Source organism: Glossina fuscipes, unplaced genomic scaffold, assembly GCF_014805625.2.
Source record: "Glossina fuscipes isolate IAEA_lab_2018 unplaced genomic scaffold, Yale_Gfus_2 112, whole genome shotgun sequence".
Classification (NCBI taxonomy): Eukaryota; Metazoa; Arthropoda; class Insecta; order Diptera; family Glossinidae; genus Glossina; species Glossina fuscipes.
Genome location: NW_023998455.1, coordinates 7,752,848 through 7,774,065, shown reverse-complemented (window position 1 = coordinate 7,774,065; position 21,218 = coordinate 7,752,848). Strand labels below are relative to the sequence as shown.

Here is a 21,218-nt window from a genome sequence, read left to right as displayed (position 1 = left end):
AATATACGGCCCTAGGCCGACCGGTCGCTTGGTCGCAAATCCTCTTTGCTGCCGGCTCTGTTGCGCGGAATTTCTATGCTTTTCTATACTCAAACAAAATTGTTCGCTTAAGTACGATAAGTATATTTAAGAACACTTTTTATTTCGATTGAGCGATTGAGAGGGAAAAAGTCCTCCAATGGTCGTAGACTTGTTTAGGGTGAGAAATATTCAAGTTTTACCTAACTTTTTCACTACCCGGCACTTTTAACGAGGGTGGATGTAGAAATTAGTTGGGAAATAATTTTAAAGGCATTATAAATATGTCTTGTTGTTGTTATTTTTAAGTTATTATAATGTGCGGGAGTCGTGCTCGATCATATCTCTCTTTGAAATCATTTCAATTGCAGGCTTTGTAACGGAATCATTCTCGACATTTCCAGCGCATTCGGACAACAAATGTTTTTTTGTGAAAATGAAATACCAGTGTTTTGTTGTTTATATGTGTACGCGCAAACAAAACAATCGGTTGTATACGTTTTGGGGGTTAAAGTAATTTTTATAATACAATCAAATCAAATGTTCATTTAATTTACATGTGCCTTTGTGCGCTTGTATTGAATACAAGCTTCACAAGCCACCGTAGAGATTTTATCGAAACAACACAAAAACGCAGCTGAAATAAATAAAATAAAAAATAAAAATTAAATATAATTGTGCTATATATGCAACAATAAATGTGCGAACTATGAAACAATTTTCCATAATACACCTGAAAAAATGACAACAACACAATTTTTCATATTATTAACGTAAAAAACATGCTGAACACTTTAACTCAAAGAGAATTCGATTTTCTAAGTTGTCGTCATATCATGAATTAAAAAAAAAAAATCCAACGGAGATTCATTTCTAAGGTGAAATATCTGGCCGAACAGCTTACGCTTACTTTGGCGGATTTCCTAATCGCAGGTTTGTCTACCCGAAACAAGTAATATTTTTAGCTCTAAGCAGGGAAGCTTCCAGTTTTGTTAATAGTCGAATATATGACCTTACATCTAATGTAAGCTAAGAGCATCAGCTGGCTTTTTCCTTCCTAAGACCTTAGCTTGGCATATTTCTTCATCCGCTTAGCAAACGCTCTTCCTTAGAAATAGATGTGCGGTATATAAGCTACCAGAGAATCTTTAAATATCTCGTTTGTGTACAGAACAGAATGTGTATAGAAACAACCTAGTCATTGCGATGGAGTTGAAATCTTAGAACGACAGGACTTATCGGTCGTAGCTGTGGTAAGTGCTTAGGTAAAGCCGCAACAATTGCTGGCAGAATAAATACCCACTAAGCTCCGGCCGTTTCCTCTCATTCTCTTTCCTCAATTACTTCTGATCGCCTCGTTAGACGGCAGAAGACGATATATATATCGAACTATTTAAAATGTATTTGAACTGGTTCTCTTATTGGTTCTCTTACCTTGAACGCAATTGATTGTTTACCCTGCCCGAGCATTTGCTTTGTCAGTCATACCGCTAATGTTTTGGTACTCTATTCTCCTTTCATTTCCTTATTGGCGAGAAGCCACTGAAGATGCTGGATTCCATTCGTTGCAAAGTAAAATTTTAGATAATACTTTTCAAGTCGGTATTATCTGCTCTCTTATACGATTTCGAGTAACTTTTTTTCAATTTAAGAAATTCGTTGTCTGCCACATATTCCTCTAACACGAAAGAGAAACTAGCTTCGAGTCGGTCGTAGAGTTCAAGCAATGCTTGAACTGAGATATTCATCAATAAAAATTTGCTCTAACGTCAATTAGTGATCACAAGAATGAGTAAATAAACCTTAAGATAAAAAAACAGGAAAGAAAAATGAACGACATGATGGTCATCGTGGTCTACGCTATGGATTTAATTTCTGTTTAATTGTTCAGTCAATTGAGTTGCTTGTGGTGCCATTCAATTTCACTTCAAAACTTGTGTGTAAACAAAAAATTCTCTAAAAAAGAAAAAAGATTGCAAAGCATCGTTTAATATGTTTTTTAACGTTTCGCTCACAGAAAATTGGCTATGAATAGCATAAAAATTACCGAAAACACAAGTGATGATGTGCAAATTGTAGAATATGAAGTAAACTGAAATTCAGTTCGCACCGATCCGTGCGTACAAAATGACAACCAATCTGTCTGCTTTGACATCTATTGAAGATTGCATTGTTTCCATCTAACAAGTAAAAATCTTGTTGAGAATTCAGCTTTCCTCGTACAAATTCCCCCGAAACCATTATATAGTAAATTTTTTGGGTTCGTCTTTGAACTGAAGGGGATGTAAAAGCAAAAGAAATCTTTTTTTTTTTTAGCTGAGATTTGGTGAATCCTTTCGAAACCGAATAGAAAAACTTTTTTTTTTTTTCTATCTCCAAAGAATGAAAGGTATATTCACTATGTCAAAACCTTTCCAAGAGTCTGATGAAAGGACATAATATATATATTTTTGATCAGTCTGTCCGTTTTTCCATCCGCTTAATATCGATTGCAAGCATTCGCCTGGCCGCAGAGTCCACTCCGTGGCAAAGACACTGGAAGACATTGGAACACCTTGTACGCAGATTGAGCTGTAAAATGGACCAAATCGCTCAAAGCACATGTCCAGTACAGTGTAACGTAAACTAAAAGCACCTCGCTTTCCTGGAATTTTTGTTCACCTCCCATTAACTGTAATAGAAACACGATGAAAATCTTCATGTGTGTTTTATATAAGCGACACTCACCCAATATTACGGAGTATGAAGGGTTAGTTTTTCATTGTTCTTTGTTCAATTTTTTTTTAGGCTATAGATGGTGGGTATGAAAGGTTCGGCCACAAACGAATATAATATTCTTGCGTTTTTTTCTCAGAGCCGATAGCGTTAGTTGCTAGTGCTCGTCTTACTTAAATTCAAGAACTTATTTCCTTGGCATGAATAAATTATAATAATAATTTTTTTTTTTTTTTTTCAAATGAACAAACACCAGACAAGACCAAACACCTAAATATTTTTTTGCATTCTATTCCGTTTAGGCATAGAAGCGATAGCGGTCCCCCTCAATCTGCATATTTTGTTTGAATGAAACATTTAAAATCGGCAGCAGAAAACTGTATCTTGAAAATTTCATTTCAGGTTTTCTCATATTTTCAGTTAATTTGTTTATTTCATTTAATATCTGAATGCTGTTTCGTTTAATTGTCTATTTTAAAACTATTAATTTTCATTTTTGTTTGCCTTCTTCTTTCTTATGTACTGGTTGTTGTTTTCATTTTGCGCTTCTTCTCTTCAGTTTATCACGTAAACTAATAAAATCAATCATCATCACGCTCGTTAGAAAAGAACGACATAAACAAGAACATTTTGTTTGTAACATTTCATGCAACCACTTTGTTGATATTTATATGACGTCAATTAATTTATAATAGTTGTTTTAGTAGTGATTATAAAGAGCGATGGATTTTGTGGGTCAATCCAATTGATTCATTTTATATGGATAGCAAGCAAGCAAACCATGTGAGGAAATTATTTTCGATTTAGAACGAACCTTGAATACCGCCAGGTACCAAAACAAATTTTCCCTTCTTTGCTTTCTAAAATTCCGTGAACCTTGGTTTTGCAATTCGGACTCACTCACTTAACAGCAACTATCGTCAAAGCGATTAAATATTGAAATCTTTCGAAAATCCCTCAGGGTAGTAATTATAAAATAAATAATCTGAGGACTTTTTTTTATTCCTTACTTGAAAAGTATGTAAAATTTTATGGATGCATATGTTTAAACTAATATACCATACAACAGCCAGGGACACATGGATAACACAACAGCTAAAACAAATGTTTATATAAATGAGAACAGCCACTTAGGCGGTGTCCCCTATCGAAGAAGAAGAAGAGGTAGAGAGGTGGATTGGGAGGTGGGCAGTCTAGCGGGTGTACGCCGAAATATTTAAGTGTTATGCTCTTACTAATTAAGCACTCACTACAGCTGCGCAGTCGCAATGGGGCTGAGACCTTTTTATCATTGAACTTAACAGTCGCGACTCTTATGTGCTCGGCTATGCGTCAGTTCTTTAAGCGGATTTTTCTGCTTAGTTACTAAGAGTACTTGGCAAGATGTATCAAAGAAGACATGTCACAAGGTCGAGTCCCGTATACCAAGTGTTAATGAAGCATAGAGCGCAAAGTATTGATTGAATGGTAAACAAATCACAATTCATTTGTTAACTATTGATATAGTTTATCTGAATTTTTTTTTAGGTTGTGAGTTTTGTGCTCATTACTCCCAACAATTTGTACACTTTTGAGATTATTTTTATTGTATAGATTTTTTTGGTTCAATTTACTAAATGTATTACAATTTTTTGAACTCTCGAAATTTCGATTTTTTGCACTCTACTTTGCACTTGCTGCAAACTTATACTGGATTGTTTATAACAAAAGTATATCTTTTGCTTTCTTTTATGAATTTTTTAATAAATCTTTTCATTTCTCTTCATGGTGAAATGTGTGCTAACTACGTGTCTATGGCTGTATGTATAAAAATGTTTTTACACTGTTCCGAAATTCGTTTTCCTTTTTTTTGCTTCATTCCTCAAAAACGTAACATATGAAAGAAACTATTTTTATATCCAACACAGAGTCAAAAAAAAAGGGTGAACATCACCATATATGAGAAGACATTGTCATGACATTTAACATAAGTGAAATAAAATCCTCAAAAATATGTTCGGAAAGTACTTAGAAGCTATAGCGAATCTGTAACGAAACACATTGACCGTATATTGTAAAAAATAATAGAATTAAACTTAAAGAGGGAAGAAGAACATCAAGAGAAGAGTTCAAAGCAGGTTTGAAAAAAAGGGACTTACTTCCCTTGTGGCGGCAGGCTGCTTACATGGACATGTGCGAGCCTGCTACAGATCCTGAGGGCAACAGATTCTGTCTTCGAAAAAATGGTCGAGGAATAAAATACAGAAAGGATTTTGCTTGTTAACAGCTGTAGAAGTTTTTAAAGACTTTGCGTCACGTATGCGATGTGTAGCTTAGTATGCACACCTTTTTTATCGGTTTTCCAAATGATTGAAAAATATATAAAAATACGTTGGAAATTTAAACCACTCAGTTCTTAAGAAAATAGCGTCATGTCAGTCAGTGAAAATCGTACGACTATATATAGATGCAGATGAATATGAAATATAAACTAAGATCGAAAACAGAAAAACTTGACAGAGAAGAGCAGAAAAAAAAAAAAAAACAAAATAAAAATAAGTATATACATGCGTTCCGTATGTGTTCGTGTGTAAAAAGCCGAGTAAATATAATTAATGCGGTTGTGTTAAGCATTCGGAAATATGTTGTTTAACATCATCATTATGAAAAACATAGATGATGATCGCTCTAGTAAAAGGAACAGAACAAATAAATTCTGCATAACATGTGTGCTTGCAAAAGAACACATGAACAGCATTGAATTTACAAAAAAAAAAGTAAAACAGAAACAGACAAAAAAAAACACATAAATGCGTATAAAAATATCGACTAAAAGATGTTTGAAATGTCTCTCATTAAATCGTACTACACGTATCAACGCAAGCGACGCTAAGGGACTTATATGCATTTACATATATATATATAGATATATGTATTTATATATGGGAAATGTGTGTGGAAGGCTACCAGATAATAACAAAGTTATACAAAGAAGAGAAAACAAACCCTAATGGCAAACAACAATAACAGAAATAGAAACAAAAATTGGAAAACATGCATCATTTACAGGCACGGTAGACGACAAAATAACAATATTTGCCCTTGTGTCTTGTGCCATCGTAAAAATACTTGCCACAGATGGAGTGGACGCTTGCAACAATAGGAGTGAAGGGAGAAAGCGTTGGTTGTTCAACTAACTAAGTAGCTATTAAGTACATGCATTAAATAAAAAAAAATACGAGGTATAACGTTGTTCGCAGAATTTGTTGCAAATTGCTTATACAGAGAGAGAGAGAGAGAGAGAGAGAGAGAAATAGAGACGGAGGGACCGAGATAATAGAATAAAAGTAATGTCAATGAATTGCAAGAAAATTTCACTGCGTCTGTTAAACTTTTGAACACATAAGCCGGAGGACGCTGAACGCCGAGCAAATGTTTGCGTATATATATATATATGTAGTGTTTAATAGTTGTGGGGGGAAAATAAGTCTGCTACTGTTAGTGCTGCGGCTGCTAACGTTGCCGCTGCCGTCATTTATTTACTTTAAAAGAGATGCGGGATTTGAATGACTTGTCATTGAAGAGATCTTTTCAGCGATACATTATAAATGAACTCGAGTCGGAGCATTAATGTATTATACCGTTAATTTTTGAGTCAAATTCAAAAATAAATAATTCGAAAGCATAGCACACTCTCTGAATTGCTTCCACTATAGCACGATCCCATCTGTTCTTATAATAGCTATTATGAGTGCCTTTGTATATACACAGACGGTTTTTCTAAATGATCGTCTGACCGCCAGTGCTCGTATTTATCTGTGTGTATGCGTATTTGTATGCCGGCATTTCGAACAGGAGTATAATGTAAAATACATAAAATTTGCCTTAGACAGTTGGCATTTAACGCTGCTTCTATTTCAACGGACGGGACAATTTTACGTTGAGGTCTTACTTAAGCGAAAAAGAAAACAACGAAAATAAAGAAAAAATTTTTATAAAATTTGCTGAAAATACGTACATTTATATGCGTGTTTGTGTGTGTTTGTGAGTATAAAGGTTACAAGTGCAAAAGTCTACTCAAAAATAAACAAAAAAATTGGACTTTAACGTACAAAGAATTTTAATAAATAAAAAAATATTATAAATGTCTTAAGAATAATTGAAAAATTCGCTACGAGACAAGAGAGAGAAAAAGAGATCGATCGATGCTGGTCATACACAATTTTCGCAAATTAAATTATTAAAAAAGTTCCTCAGTTGTAAGTTGAGAAAATTCTTTAGAGAATTATTATGAAAAACAAAAAAAAAACAAAAGGAATTTCATTCTCCTTGAAGTAAATCTTTAGAGATTCCCATGAATTTTTTCTTTTGATATTTTTGTTTCTTGTATACTGCTTTCACGCCAGCCACATGAAATTTGAATTTTCGTATGATTAAATTTCTTAAAATAATTATGTGTTAAATTAATTCTATCCGGGTCACTCTGAGAAGCCCGTTAGAAAGGGAAAACAATATTACAATCTTTAGTATGTAAATAGTTAGTTGGTTAGCGTTGTCCGTGCAGAGACCCCCAAAAGAGCTATTGTACACTCCCATGGCACTAGCCCTCCAGTTTAAGGGTTCCTATGACTCCACCCTCCTTCTTAGATCTGGAGCAGCCTAGAGTATCTGGCGTTATGAAGTGTTCACCAGATACCTGGTGTTTGTTCTGTAGACGACCTCACGTTCACATGCGATATGATCGGAGGTCTCGACACTCGTCCGACAATTAAGTTTAATTTCCATTACTACATCAAAATTCGTTTTGCGCTCTATCGAATCCACCGAAAATTTACCCAAAACTTCGAGATTTCATTAAATATTTTTCCACTTCTTTCCATGTTTTGTTGTTTTTGATTTTTTAAGAACTAAAAGATCTCAACAAAATCTCTTAAGAGTTCAAATTGTTGTTCAGCTTATAATCACATGCATGAAGTCTTAAAGTGTATATGTGTGCGCAGACGTAGAAAGAGACTTTTGCTCCAAATCGGATAAAAAAGCGGAAATCTCTGCGACATTTTAATTAGTGTCAAGTTAACATATGTGCTTTTAATTAAATGACAACAATAACAGCAGCTACGAAGAAGAAGCATGCGAAGCGGGCAACGCAATATTAAGTAAAACTTTTTTACGTATTTGTTTAGTAAGTGTTTCAAAAAAACAAAAATAGAAAAACAAAAATGTGGCGACAATGTTATGTAATAGGCAAGAGGGCTGTGCAATGTGTGAAGTCTGATTTATGAGTAGGTATATGCATAAAATAGTTCAAGAAAGGAGAATTATATAATAAATAATGTAATTACTCGCTTAAATATTTCTTTAAAAAACATTTCGATTCATTTTAAATAATATTTACACTGATATATTACCTTTACCTTTAGCCCCAATAAATTATGGTACGCGCCAGCAATACATTTAATTTAAATTAATCCTAATCGGACCACATTATGTGTGTATGACCGAGATGCCATACTTCATATTTGTATATATATCCTATGAGCACGTATAGAGAATTTAAAATGTAAATAAAAGCAACTATAGCTTTAGTGAAACACGACCGGAAATAGATTACACCACTTCGCTTAACAAAGCTACTCATAACTCGATCTTACGAAACAAGGCGTTATCTGGGAAACGATCGGCCAAAACAATCCGTTGTACCAAATTTCACCAAGACATATCAAAAATTTGCGACACGTGGGTTGAACGTAAGAAAACAACTCGGGCGGACGAACAGACAGGCTTAGATTAGTTTAGAGAGTGGTTCTGAATCATGTAATGAAATGAGGAAAGGTGGGTCTACCTCAAGTCCTTCTGGATGTTGCGTGCATCCGCACAAAACGCAATGCACGTAACGTACTATAAGTGGTGTAGAATAGAGCTACAACATATTAATTATTCCCTCGATTCCCAGAAAATGAATAAAAGCCACATGGTGTGATCCTTTAAAAAACCCCATGCCACAGTTTGACGTACGTTTTTATCCTTCAACATGATATACCATATGTATACCACACCAAACGGTATAAATACATAACCTTTAATGACATCAATATTAAAAATTCTCGGTCCAAAAACTCGTAAAATTTCATTCCTTAACATATCAATTGCATAAGCAAAAGCAAGCCGAAGTATAAAAACAGTTTTATTGGTTTTTAGAACAGTGAGAACGATATTAAGAAGGTTTCATTGGCATGCCAGCGGGCCTCGAACTTAACAAATGCGACATTCACAGGCAGTTTTCTAAAACCCATTGATCAATTCATTGGATCTTTATCTACTGATAGAGGCAAAAGTAATCAGAGCTTCAGAAGTGCAAATTCGCTTTCTACTAACTATAATATTTTCTGGAGCAAATGAAGTTCTTTGCCATCGTTAATGTGAATCATCACTACGATCAAGATACTTACCATTCCATATAAAGCAGTACAGTAATGCATTCATTATGCCGTCAAAAAATTTTTCTTCCTGTTTTATCCTTATTTAAACAAACATTCAATCATTGCGCGATCTCTTACACTTTTCCATTGCACGCAAGCAGTGCTGCATGACCTCTTTAGCAGCTTAATTTGAAATCAATAGTGTGTTGATGTGAAGAACGGAAGTTGCCAAATACGCAATATTTTTGTCATCTGTATGTCAGGCTACAAATTTTCTCAATAAATAAAAAAAAAAAAAAAGAAATCAACTTTAAAGTGCGTCAACATAAATACAAAGCAAGGCATTTGGGACCTCTTTTAATGAGATATTTTCACTTGCTTTTAATTGTGACTTACGTTCGGTATCATCAGTTCTTTCACAAGCATTTTTAATACCCTACGCATAATTTTTATACCCTACACAACTTGCGGCAAAGAATCATATTAAGTTAGCGCAACACTCAAATGGGACCTGAGATCTTCAGTCAATATCGTTTTCCGAATCGATACAAGCTTGTATGTCCGTTTGTCTTTCGTTTGTTTTCTAGTGTTCAACCTACAGGTCGTCACTTTTGAGATATTCTGATGAAATTCCGTACACCGACTTGTTTTGACGCAAGGACGAACCGTGCTGAAAATAGTTTCGATCGGACCTCTTTTATGATCACTTTCACTATGACTCCTTTCGGAAGTCGCTATGTGAACAACATTATTATATTAAGCAAAGTTCAACAGGGTAGTCAGTAGTAGGCGGTATCCCACTATAGTATTCTTATTTGTTTAGCATAGGAAAATTTTATATAAGAAAATTAATACGTGAAATATACCGTGTGCGTAGCTTATGTGTGAAATGCTTCATATTTTACCGGAAATAAATTGCACAACTCCTGTTGCGATTGTGTTAAGCAGTAGTAATGTTTTTTAAAACAAAATCGTTGAAGCAGTGTGTCTTTAACAGTGAAATCAGCGACTGCTGCCTGTTCATATATTGTTTGCGAATAGCGTGTGCGTGTTGTGCACACATTTTAGTTAATTTTCGCGAACTTCATAATAGAATGATTTTTAATTTTATCTTTGAGAACTATTTCGTTACGAAGAATGGGTGAGGGAGTGAGTGCCCTTGAAAAAAGAGAAACACGTGCAAGCATTTCACACAGAGTAACCAAGTGTCTATAAGGAATTTAATCTATTTTTGGAAGGCCTTTTGGAATATAAGCATTGCCTCTTCGTTTAAACTAATGCTTATGTCATTATTTTCTCTCTCTATTTTTAAAGGTCTGAAAGCATCATTAAATGATATTTACATGCGCCAGTGGTCGCACATCCCATCGACATCTATAAAACTAAAGCAGCCTCTTTGTAAAGTAACTGCTACATGATCTCCATTCGCGTTAGAATATAATTTTTTGTAAACATTTTATTACTTGCACAGAGATTAACGGCATACTATTACTACTTCAGAAAGTGCTGCCATGAAAGTGGATTAACTGGAAAAGATGTACTAATGCAACGATTAAATGAGACAAAAATATTTTAATGATTTGAACATCAAACGATTACCAACAAAAATTTAAACATAGCGTTGGGAGTGAGTGCCTCGCAAGCAAACACATGTTGCTTGCAATCAACAGGCAACGAAAATAACAACAACATGTAGAGCATTTATTGCTTGCAGGAGGAAAAAAAAAGAGTATCTGCATAGTTTATAAGTAGAAATGCAGCAGAGGATGTTAAAGTATCTTCAAAATAACTAAAGTGGATTTCCGGTGCATTGCAGCATCTGAACTCATAAATCAACAATAATAGCAACAACAAGAACAACGCCTTACAGCGTATACGATACGCAAGCAGCATATGTTCAATCAAATATTGTCACAAGATCGTTGTCGCGGGTAATTAAACAGCAGTTGCTCTCTTCCTTGTCTTCTCCCTTTTTTCTTTACCATAAAGTGCTCAAGCATCACTCACATGCGCACCATAGGAAAGAATAACAGAAATATTGAAGTGTCTTAAGGTCTATAAAAGCAAAGAGATTTAAATTTCTAAATGCATATAAAATTTATGTCCTCAGCATTTGTTGAACAACTATAAAGTAGTAATTTTTTACCATGGACTTGAAAAATTCATTTACCGGAAAATATTTATTCTTGTTAACTGTGATACTAGTAAACTGTATCAACTGCAGCTCTGCTGTCGGGTCACGTCCCATCTCCCACGAATTGACGGATTACGATTTTGTTGATGGCCTTGAAATACGTAAACGCAGTGATTCGCAGGCTGTTCAAGCAGCGTCCATGATGGATCACAGTCAAGATCTCGAAGCTGACGAAGGGGGAGGAGGAGCCACTTCCAATAGTGCAGGAGAGCAGAAGGACTTTATGCCCCGTTTTAAAAATGAGCAAAATCTTAGCAATATTACAGCTAAGCCTTCGGGAAGTTATTTACAACTTTCATGTCCGGCCGTAGGTAAACCAGAACCGCAGGTTACCTGGCTGTTAAATGGCACTAAATTTACTCGCAGTATTGGCCGCGTAAAGAAATCAAAATTTTCCATTTTTATGGAAGAGCTAGTGCCTAGTGATTCCGGCCTATACACTTGCAAGGTGTGCAATCGGTTAGGATGCATTGTTCACACCACCGTTCTGTACATTAATGATCGCGTAAATCATAAGCCCATTATACTCGTGTCTCCTTCAAATCTCACTTTATTCGTTAACGAAAGCGGACAAATGGAGTGCAAGTATCTTTCGGATTTACATAGCAGTAAAAGTTGGGCGTTTAGTCCTTGCAATAATACTCACAATTGTTCGGGTAACCGAACTATTATCCAGCAAGGAGAAGATTTTTTAAAATTTGTAAACGTTACAAAAGAGCAGGAGGGCTGGTACACATGCATGGAAATTAATAGTTTAGGCTCTTCTTCGACAAGTGCTTACCTGCGAGTCAAGGACCCCAGTGAGACCAAAGTCACTAAAGTAATACGAGGTCAAACATTGTGGGAGGTGGTGGTGGCTACTGTAATTGTACTCATGTTACTGCTCCTGACAATTTTTATAGTTTATGTGTGGCGTAAAATGAAGCATGAAAAGCTTCTGAAGCAACGCATTGAGACCGTGCATCAGTGGACGAAGAAAGTGATAGTTTATAAGCCAGCCAGTGGCGATTCAAGTGGATCTATGGATGGTATGATTATGCCAGTAGTAAAAATTGAGAAACAACGTACCACGGTACTACAGAGTTCTAACTCGGAACCGGCTCCTTTCAATGAATACGAATTCCCATTGGATTCGAATTGGGAAATACCGCGCAATCAACTAATATTGGGAGCTACGTTGGGTGAGGGAGCTTTTGGTCGTGTTGTTATGGCCGAAGTGAATAACACTATAGTCGCAGTGAAAATGGTTAAAGAAGGCCATACCGACGATGATATAGCCAGCTTGGTACGCGAAATGGAAGTAATGAAAATCATCGGGAAGCACATCAATATTATCAATTTATTAGGTTGCTGCTCTCAAAACGGTCCTTTGTATGTAATAGTTGAGTTTGCTCCGCACGGCAACCTTAAGGACTTTCTCAACAAGAATCGACCAATGGGTAAAGAATACGATAAGGATAGCGCCAATAATCCTTTGCCGCCGCATCATCTGACCGAAAAGCATTTGATTTCATTTGCCTTTCAAATAGCACGAGGCATGGAATATTTGGCTTCACGACGATGCATTCATCGCGATTTGGCGGCTCGCAATGTCTTGGTCAGCGATGATTACATCATGAAAATAGCCGACTTCGGCTTGGCTCGCGACATTCAAGATACCGATTATTACCGCAAGAATACTAACGGTCGTTTGCCCATCAAATGGATGGCACCAGAATCGCTGCAAGAGAAATTCTATGATTCGCAAAGCGACGTCTGGTCATATGGTATATTGTTATGGGAAATTATGACCTTTGGTGCCCAACCGTACCCCACCATAATGTCAGCTGAAGAACTGTACACCTATCTAATGTCCGGTCACAGAATGGACAAGCCAGCAAAATGCTCATTGAATATTTATATGCTAATGCGTCAGTGTTGGCATTTTGATGCAACGGCGCGTCCTACATTTGCGGAAATTGTAGAAAATCTGGACAAACTTCTCTTGGCTAATGAAGACTATTTAGATGTAGCAGTAGCTAATCTAGAGACACCTCCTTCCTCAAGCGACGACGAAGAATCGGAAGCAGATTCTTTACGTTTCCATCATTACAAGTGATAGGCGGCGAGATGAAGGACTACATCTCAAGAAACTTGTTATACGATTGTTGCATTCTAATGTAAATAATTAAAGTTTAAGCTTAAGATATAAATTTGTGCTATCTGTAAGAAATCGAGATTCCGCTTAAGCGCAAACACTTTAGCTGTAGAGGTTTTGCTCGGATCTTAGTGTAAATAATAACGAAAAAAAAAAAAAAGATCTAAAATACATTATAGAAAAGTCAGCTAAATATCCAAAGACTATTCTTAGCTTATGATAAATAAAAACGACAACTCCCCCCCCCTCCTTCTCCAAACCTGTTCAATAAAATGTCTCAAAGCCACCAAAGGCTTTCTTAGAAGAAATACCGAAGTTATGTAAGTGAATTTAAGTATTTTTGTAGTGTTAAGTTTCAGTTAAAACTAAATATTTAACTTTTGAAAATATTTATTTATTTTGTAAGCATTTATTTAGTCGTTCTTAAGTACGGTGTTTATTGAGATTATTCTTTTTTTATTTTTGAAATTTTATATATGCAAAGATACCTTGAATAACAAACATATCAAATATTTATTTAGCTTAAGACTTTATACGTTTTCAAGCATTTTTTTTATGTAAAAACACTATAGTGGGTCACGGCCCGCCATTAAGTACCCCGCGTCACAACAGAGTTAGTCATGTAGCGACTTTTGAACCTCAGGAGTTATATGGAAAGAGGTCGTAGAAGCGGTCCGATCCGAACCGTTTTCAATAGCCAAGGCAAGCCGGTGTATCGAATTTCATCAAAGTATCTCCGAAATGACCACCTGCAGGTTGAACACAAGAAAGCAAGACGGACAGACGGACAGTGCACTATTACACCGTGAGTACATCGCACAAACCATACACCGCAAGTGGTGTACGATGTGGTTATTATTTAATAAAGCATTAATTTTTAACTAGTTTGTAGCTATAAAAATACAATACAATATATGCCACATGGTCTAAAAACTATCGAGCTTATTTAGAGAACCAGCCTAAGTTAATTTGAAATGTGTAAATATAAATGGTATGGATGTAATTAGTATATGGATGCGATCTCCTCTATTAATATTTTTCAACGCAACTTTAATAAAATCTATGTAAATATTTTAATTAACATAAATATTTTGTTTTTTGTCGTCGAAGCCGTTATAACTGGAATTTTCAAAATTGCAATTTAACACATTGAATGTCGCGCGGCCTAAATGGAAAGTTCAGTGTCAGTCACCGGCCACTGACAATGTGAAATATGATATAAAGTTAAAAAATATTATACTAATTTAAGTGCAAATTTTATTTAAAATTTATTTAATTTTTATTTATTGCAGGATTAGATCATTAGTGCATTTTAATGAATTTTATTGGAACAAGTTAAACATAGCAACGGTTGTCCTTCGCAAACATCACAATACGCGACAACTTGTTTAGTCATCTTTCTGGCCATTGCTCTACCGCATGGTGTCGTATTGCGTAGGGGGCTTCGCACTGCTATAACGCAATACCAGCTTTACTACGCAACGAGCGTGGCCTGACGGAGATTTCCTTCAGAATTCGCATGGCACTCAACCGGCATATTTAATTCTTGTTCAGCATATCTGTTTGTTGTAAATTTTGCTATGATAAGTCTCAAGAAAACGTTATAATTCTTCCAAGTAGAGATAATCTGTGGTTATATTTAGACATTCCTTTCCATATGTAATAAGCTTTTACTATGATAAGTAAGTACCTTTATGCAACGGCATTATGGTGTAGCGCACTATAGTAGCACGTGTGGCTTGACGGAGATTTTCTTGAAAACTCGCGTGGTAGTCAACTTGTTAAATAATAAATTGCTAAATGTACACTTTTATAAGGCTTTCATACTCAAAACCGAGGCAGGAGAAGCATCGGAATTTGAATCGATTCAAGCATTTCCGTCCGTCCATCTGTCCGCCTGCCCATTTATGTCGTATCTGGGATAAACAAAAAGAATTTCTAAATAATCCAAACCAATCGAAGGACACGCCCACAATGCCACAAAAACTGACAACACTTTTGTTTTCCGTGTTTTTTTTGCTTGTTGCTCATACGCTACGCAACCCGCAGCATGCAAACTTTCATTTATATTCTATAAAAATATCATAGCTGCCACGCCCACCCAATATCATAGAATTTATAGTTATAGAGTGGTAATTTTTTGTTTTGCATCCTACTAATATACGCTTAATAACCTTCGCAGATATTATGCTTTGCTTTTATCGCAAAAAAAAAATGGTCATAATTCTCTTTCTTTTAACTGTAATAGCGGCGTTACCCTTTGAGGCCTCTGAAGGGCAGAAAACGAATCTAAACAAGCTTGCCTGGATATTTTTATGGTTTTTTGTAATAATAAATACTTTTAATGCATTGTTTCTTTATTCAAAGTAACACACCGATGCACGAATAAGTAGCTGATAATGGCCCGCCTTCATCAATTTCCTTTTTCCTTTTCCCTTGCCTGCTTATCTTATTATAATTACAAGAGTTGTTCGGGTTTTTTGCTTAAAAAAAATTAAACAAATGTTCTTAGCCATTACACCATAAAGCAGGCGACACCTCATCAAATAAACAAATAGTAATTAAATAAATTTTTATTTATTTGTTTATTTGATAATATTTTTATATAAATTAAAAAAACAATAATTTTTTTTGATGAATGCCGACTTAATTCAACAAAATCATTAAATCTAATCACATTGATCGTCGCAAGTGGCCACTCGCCAGGCTATCTTTTACATTTGAGAGAGAGGGAAAGAGGCAAAGAGAATGGCTTCGAATGATTTCAATCAAGCTCACCCAGCACCCAGTTGTTTCGACATCATTCGGTTAACGTTTAGCTGGCGATTATTTATTTTATTTTATGCACATTTATATATATAAATATCTTTTTTTAACATATTAAGTGGAGCTCGAGCTGAGCGCTAATTACGAAAAATATAAACTATATGTTGAAAATATAAAAAAAGTATTTGCTTGATAAAAAAAAAAAAAAAAAAAAAAGGCTAAATATAATTTATTATGCTCGCCATTTGATTAGTCACCTGCTGCTAAAGCCGGCAATGCCATGGCATTAAAACTTTTTGATTTATTTAACATCAAACGCGCTAATTATGAAATCATATTTATGAAGCGAGTTAGTAAAGCTGACGAATGCATCACACATTTCTATATTATCGAATAGAGCAAGTTAAGAATAAATCACAAATTGTTTTCTCACTTCACCAAGTATTTTAGATACCCTTTTCCTATGATCCCCAAAATCTAAAAACCGCATAACGTAAGCAACATCATTATTATTAATTTGACGATAAATGAAAATTAACCCTTTCCCGGCAAATCGCATAACATAAGCCGCATCATTATTGTTAATTTGACAATAAATGAAAATTAACCCTTTCCCGGGTGTTTCGCACCACATCCCGACGTCACAGGTAAGTGACATAAGTTCTTGAGCAACTAAGGTCTGCTGTGTGGTGTGTTGACGTTTACACTTATTGTATGTTGAACAACGTTGTTTAAGTTCTGAAACGGTGCAATGTATGAAGACTGAGGTTGGCTTACAGTCGTCGATGATGTGTACAAGATTCTTAGTATCGAATGAGAAACGCCCGCAAGTTCTACAAAACCAACAATGAACAATCGATTGAACAGTGTATTGAAACTTGTTTTAAGATTTATCATACAAAATAAAACGAATTTCATATTGAAAACTTGAACTTTTTTCTCCCATAATCGCATTTATGTGACACATGAACTACAATGTTTAGTTTTTATCTATAGCCCTGCGTCAGGTATTTGTGTCAGTTTAGAAGACCGTTTTTTTACTCTCTTAGAATGCTCTAAACACATAGGCATAACGGCGACGGAAATTCCACTTTGGAAAAGTCACTGAGAGTGTTAAGAGGCGTCTGCTTGCAGATTGCTCCACTAAAAATTTAGTTATAATGGAGGCGCAAAACTTGAAAAACATATCTGCGAATAATTGAGGAGATCGGAAAAGTAGTAGCGCGGATTGATGTCTGGTGCGTGGTAAATTGATATCTACTCCTTGTACATTCAAATCCAAGAGGGTATTGGATGGACACCGTCCAGAAAGTATTTGCGTAACTACGACCCGCGTAAAGGACGTTACAGACTAAAACTATTGGATCTCCACGGGCCAGGTTTCCCACCCGATCAATGCCACATGTGCTCATGAAGAACTATGGGGGAATCTATGCATGACGATACGTCAGTAGAAACAGCAACTTACACATAAATCACATGGGCTTAAGTTGTACGTTTGCCTCATACCTTTGCGTCATCGTTCTGAGTTATACGTCGATGGAAGCCGTTAATATACATAACTTTATGAATACATTCTGACTGAACCTAGAAAGACATGATTAAAGTTTATGAAACTCCGGTGCCAAGGGCATATATAAATTATATAAATCACGCATGTTCTGTAGGAATGCTTCGGTGCGAAACTTCGACGGAAAAGCGTGTAAGGCCTGACTGTTGGGTGCGTTCCATCCGAGAGTACTTACGACGGTTACGGTTGTCTTCGATAACGGAGACATTAAATAGTTAAAGATGCTGTGGTGGCTTCGCCTTGCTCGTACCCAAACTTTCATACACACTTCAGTCTTGGAATAGGCCTTTGTCTGTAAGCTGTGGGGTGTCGGCGGTCGGAAGCCGCAAATTACCCGATAAGCCCGCGTATTTCATCTGATTAGACAATCAATCCGGGTGCAGACATTAGAACATAGACACATTAGTCGTCATATAACTAGGATGAAATTCTTGACAATTGATGGACACTTTCCACACACGCTCGTAATAGCGAAGAGGTTACATAACAATTCGAAAATGTCTTTACGAAGGCATTTAAATTTGCATTTATGTTTTTCTCAAACTCCGAGAAGGCATTGAGCAAAAGGAAATAGTCAAACTAGTATACCATAGGTGTAAAGGATTATTGCACTGGAGCCTGAAGAATAGCTAAAGAGATTAACGTGAAGATTATATTTAACTTGCAAGCAAGCATTATATGTAGCAAGTGTGTGAATATAAACAAATATACTTGATATTTTATATTTAGTTTCTCATCTTCGCGTTGTGGCCTTTTGCTAGCTAGCCAAACTACTTGGAACGTATGTTGTTATTGTTGTTGTTTTATTTATTGTATTTTTCGTTTTCCATAAAAAAGTTGTATTTTCTTTAATTACCTTAGCTTTCCATATAATTTAATCACCATTAAGTGAATGTAATCAATTAATTGCCTTAAAAGTGTACAAGTAATTTATGTAAGCCGTCGCCTGTCTGGTAGTATTATTACTTTAAAGCAAATTTACAACTTCAATATTAATCGTGTATAGTATATAGGATATATATATGTATGCGCACTTTTCCCAATTCAAACAAGAAAAAGAAACCGTTTTCTAAGTGATTTTATTGGCCAGTTTAGTAATTATTTGAAAATAAATTTTCAAACTTAATGACCGAAACGGCAATGAAGGTAAAATTGTTAAGCAAATTTTCACGTTCTTAGGAATCGTTAATTTTATAACTTGGCAAACTTTCAAGTCGACAGATCAACTTACAGTCATTGAGAATTACAAAAAAACAAGAAGAAAAAACAAAAGCCACTTCATGAAAAACTAAGCCAAGGAAACGATATGTTTTTCTTAAACTTTAGTTATTTAGTTACTATTTATTCGAAATTATTTCTAGAATTATTTGCGTTTTTTCCCCGCTTGAATTTAGGGCAAAAGCTCATCGACCACATGTAAATTATGTGGAATTTTCTTTCGCCCTGCCCATCTACTTCCTTGAATTATGTACTTTACTAGCCATAAACTTCCAAAAGTCAGTCACTTAGTTAATGAATGTCAGGCTGAGTAGCTTTATTCCTTAAAAAAAAATTTTTTTTTTTTTTTTTTTTTAGAAAATTTCATTAAAAACAATTCAAGAAACATCATCAATAATTCTTTATAATAATATGTGCAATTTTCATTATTTGAAAAACAGGTGCTAGATGATGTTGTACACCATAGCACGGCACCAGCAACAGTCTTTTGCAAATCAATAAAATAAACAACAGAAAATGTTTACTTTCAAGCAACCGCGTAATAAATACTCTGTTGCAGACAGTTTGTTGTCATAATAAATGTTGTTATTTTCGATTTACCGGACACAAGTAGACAAACTACGGTTATTTCGTTGCTATTATAATAAACACTGTGATAAACTGCAGTTGATTGCAAGCAAACGTAAATGAAAAAGAAAAAGAAAAGAATATGTAAAAAATTATAACAATCTAGTATTAAAAATTGTTAAACATTTTTCTAAATTTTCCACATATTCACACACACAACACACACACATACACACACATACATTCACACACATGTATATATGGGATATACATATGGGTAAGTTAAAAACATGAATAATTGTCTCGAACATTATATTGCTGATGAATAACATAAGTACAGTGGACAGCAGTGAGAAGAAAAGAAAAATAGAATATCAAAAAAAAAATAAAAATAAAATGTGGTAAGGATTTCTAGCTTGCAAAGCAAATGATAAACAAGGCAGTCTTGTCTTTCGTCCACGTCCAAGTCCTTAAAGAATAGTTTGCATAACTATCCCTTTTTAATACTTTCTAACCCAAAGATTCCCCAGCAAAACCAATTCAGTCTTTATAAGGAGAGAAAAGCATTTGCTTTAAAACGAGATCGTCATACAAACGACCCGGGTCCCAACAAAAACTGACATCTGTATTAGAAATTGTTAACATTTTTTATAAAAGTAATGAATCCGTATAAACAACGTTCTGCGGATTACGTGAAATTTATAGTCAACATAATCAAGCTACTGTTAGAACTATTCGTAATATGACCGAGAAGTTTTAATCATATAGTAATGTTTGTTACATTACGGATCCATTCCGTAAGCGACGTAAACAAAATCGAGAACAACTAGAGGTCACTCTCAAGAACTTGGATTTTCTTATGGCATCCCATGAAATATTCCTCACAAGGATTTGCATTTCACGGCATATAACATGTAGTTGATCCAACAACTTAAACCAAATGAGCATTTATTACGTAAGGCTTTATCACCTTGAAACAAAAAATATCTAAGACATTTAGTCATTAAGTTCGCTGGATGATAGTTCGTAGATGTCGTCACTAATGATGAAACAAAATGATTTTTAGATAGTGCCAACTCTCAAGCAAAATACATCAAATTTTGTGACCTTTCAACCATTAGTTTACAAGTCACAGCCGTTTCAGTGAGGCTGCATTCGATATGGAACGAATGATAGGAATGGATCTCCTAGGAGAGCTAGCCTTACTACCGACCGAAGCAAGAGGTTTACGTGATATAAATAGAAAGAATTTCATCGAGCAAGAACGGCCCCTTCTTTAAATTATTTGCTAACATTCCAACAATCTTCATTTCTGGCTGTGGCCCCCTACCTATGGTACAATACTTCCTCACCACTACCTTGCCCTTAGCTAAGGGAGATGTCTGCTTGAGTGGCTGCTTAAATACGGGGAAAACAAGAATATTTTTTTTTGTTTACATTGTTCTCGACTAGTTAGAAACTCATGAGCGGTTTAAAATTTCACGAATTTATTCTTCTTATATCGCTCACCATTTGTCGACTCTATTCAATTAAACGTTTTACTCTTTCCGCTTTCCTGCAGGTTCCCTAACAAACCGAGCTGAACCGTTACTTTGACTTTTTCAAATAAAAAAATCTTTATATTTTTAAGTACTT

The 21,218-nt window shown here is 35.2% G+C and overlaps 1 protein-coding gene across 3 annotated transcripts; it reads left to right on the top strand.

Moving 5' to 3' along the window:
- Nucleotides 1-438: 438 nt before the first annotated feature.
- Nucleotides 439-14,451, top strand: LOC119639268 (fibroblast growth factor receptor homolog 1). 3 transcript variants are annotated; one of them, XM_038036559.1, is made up of 3 exons: nt 439-951; nt 10,446-10,534; nt 10,603-14,451. In XM_038036559.1, exon 3 carries the CDS (start codon nt 11,279-11,281, stop codon nt 13,421-13,423), a length of 2,145 nt encoding a protein of 714 aa, XP_037892487.1. In that variant the 5' UTR covers nt 439-951; nt 10,446-10,534; nt 10,603-11,278; the 3' UTR covers nt 13,424-14,451. The 3 variants fall into 3 exon arrangements, with proteins under 3 accessions (XP_037892487.1, XP_037892484.1, XP_037892486.1); XM_038036556.1 differs by having other exon boundaries at nt 10,446-14,451; XM_038036558.1 differs by lacking the exon at nt 439-951 and adding an exon at nt 6,587-6,971 and having other exon boundaries at nt 10,446-14,451.
- Nucleotides 14,452-21,218: the final 6,767 nt, after the last annotated feature.

What these genes read in the sequence shown, in the direction of transcription:
- LOC119639268 (XM_038036559.1), top strand. Translation starts at nt 11,279, where the DNA reads ATGGACTTGAAAAATTCATTTACCGGAAAATATTTATTCTTGTTAACT.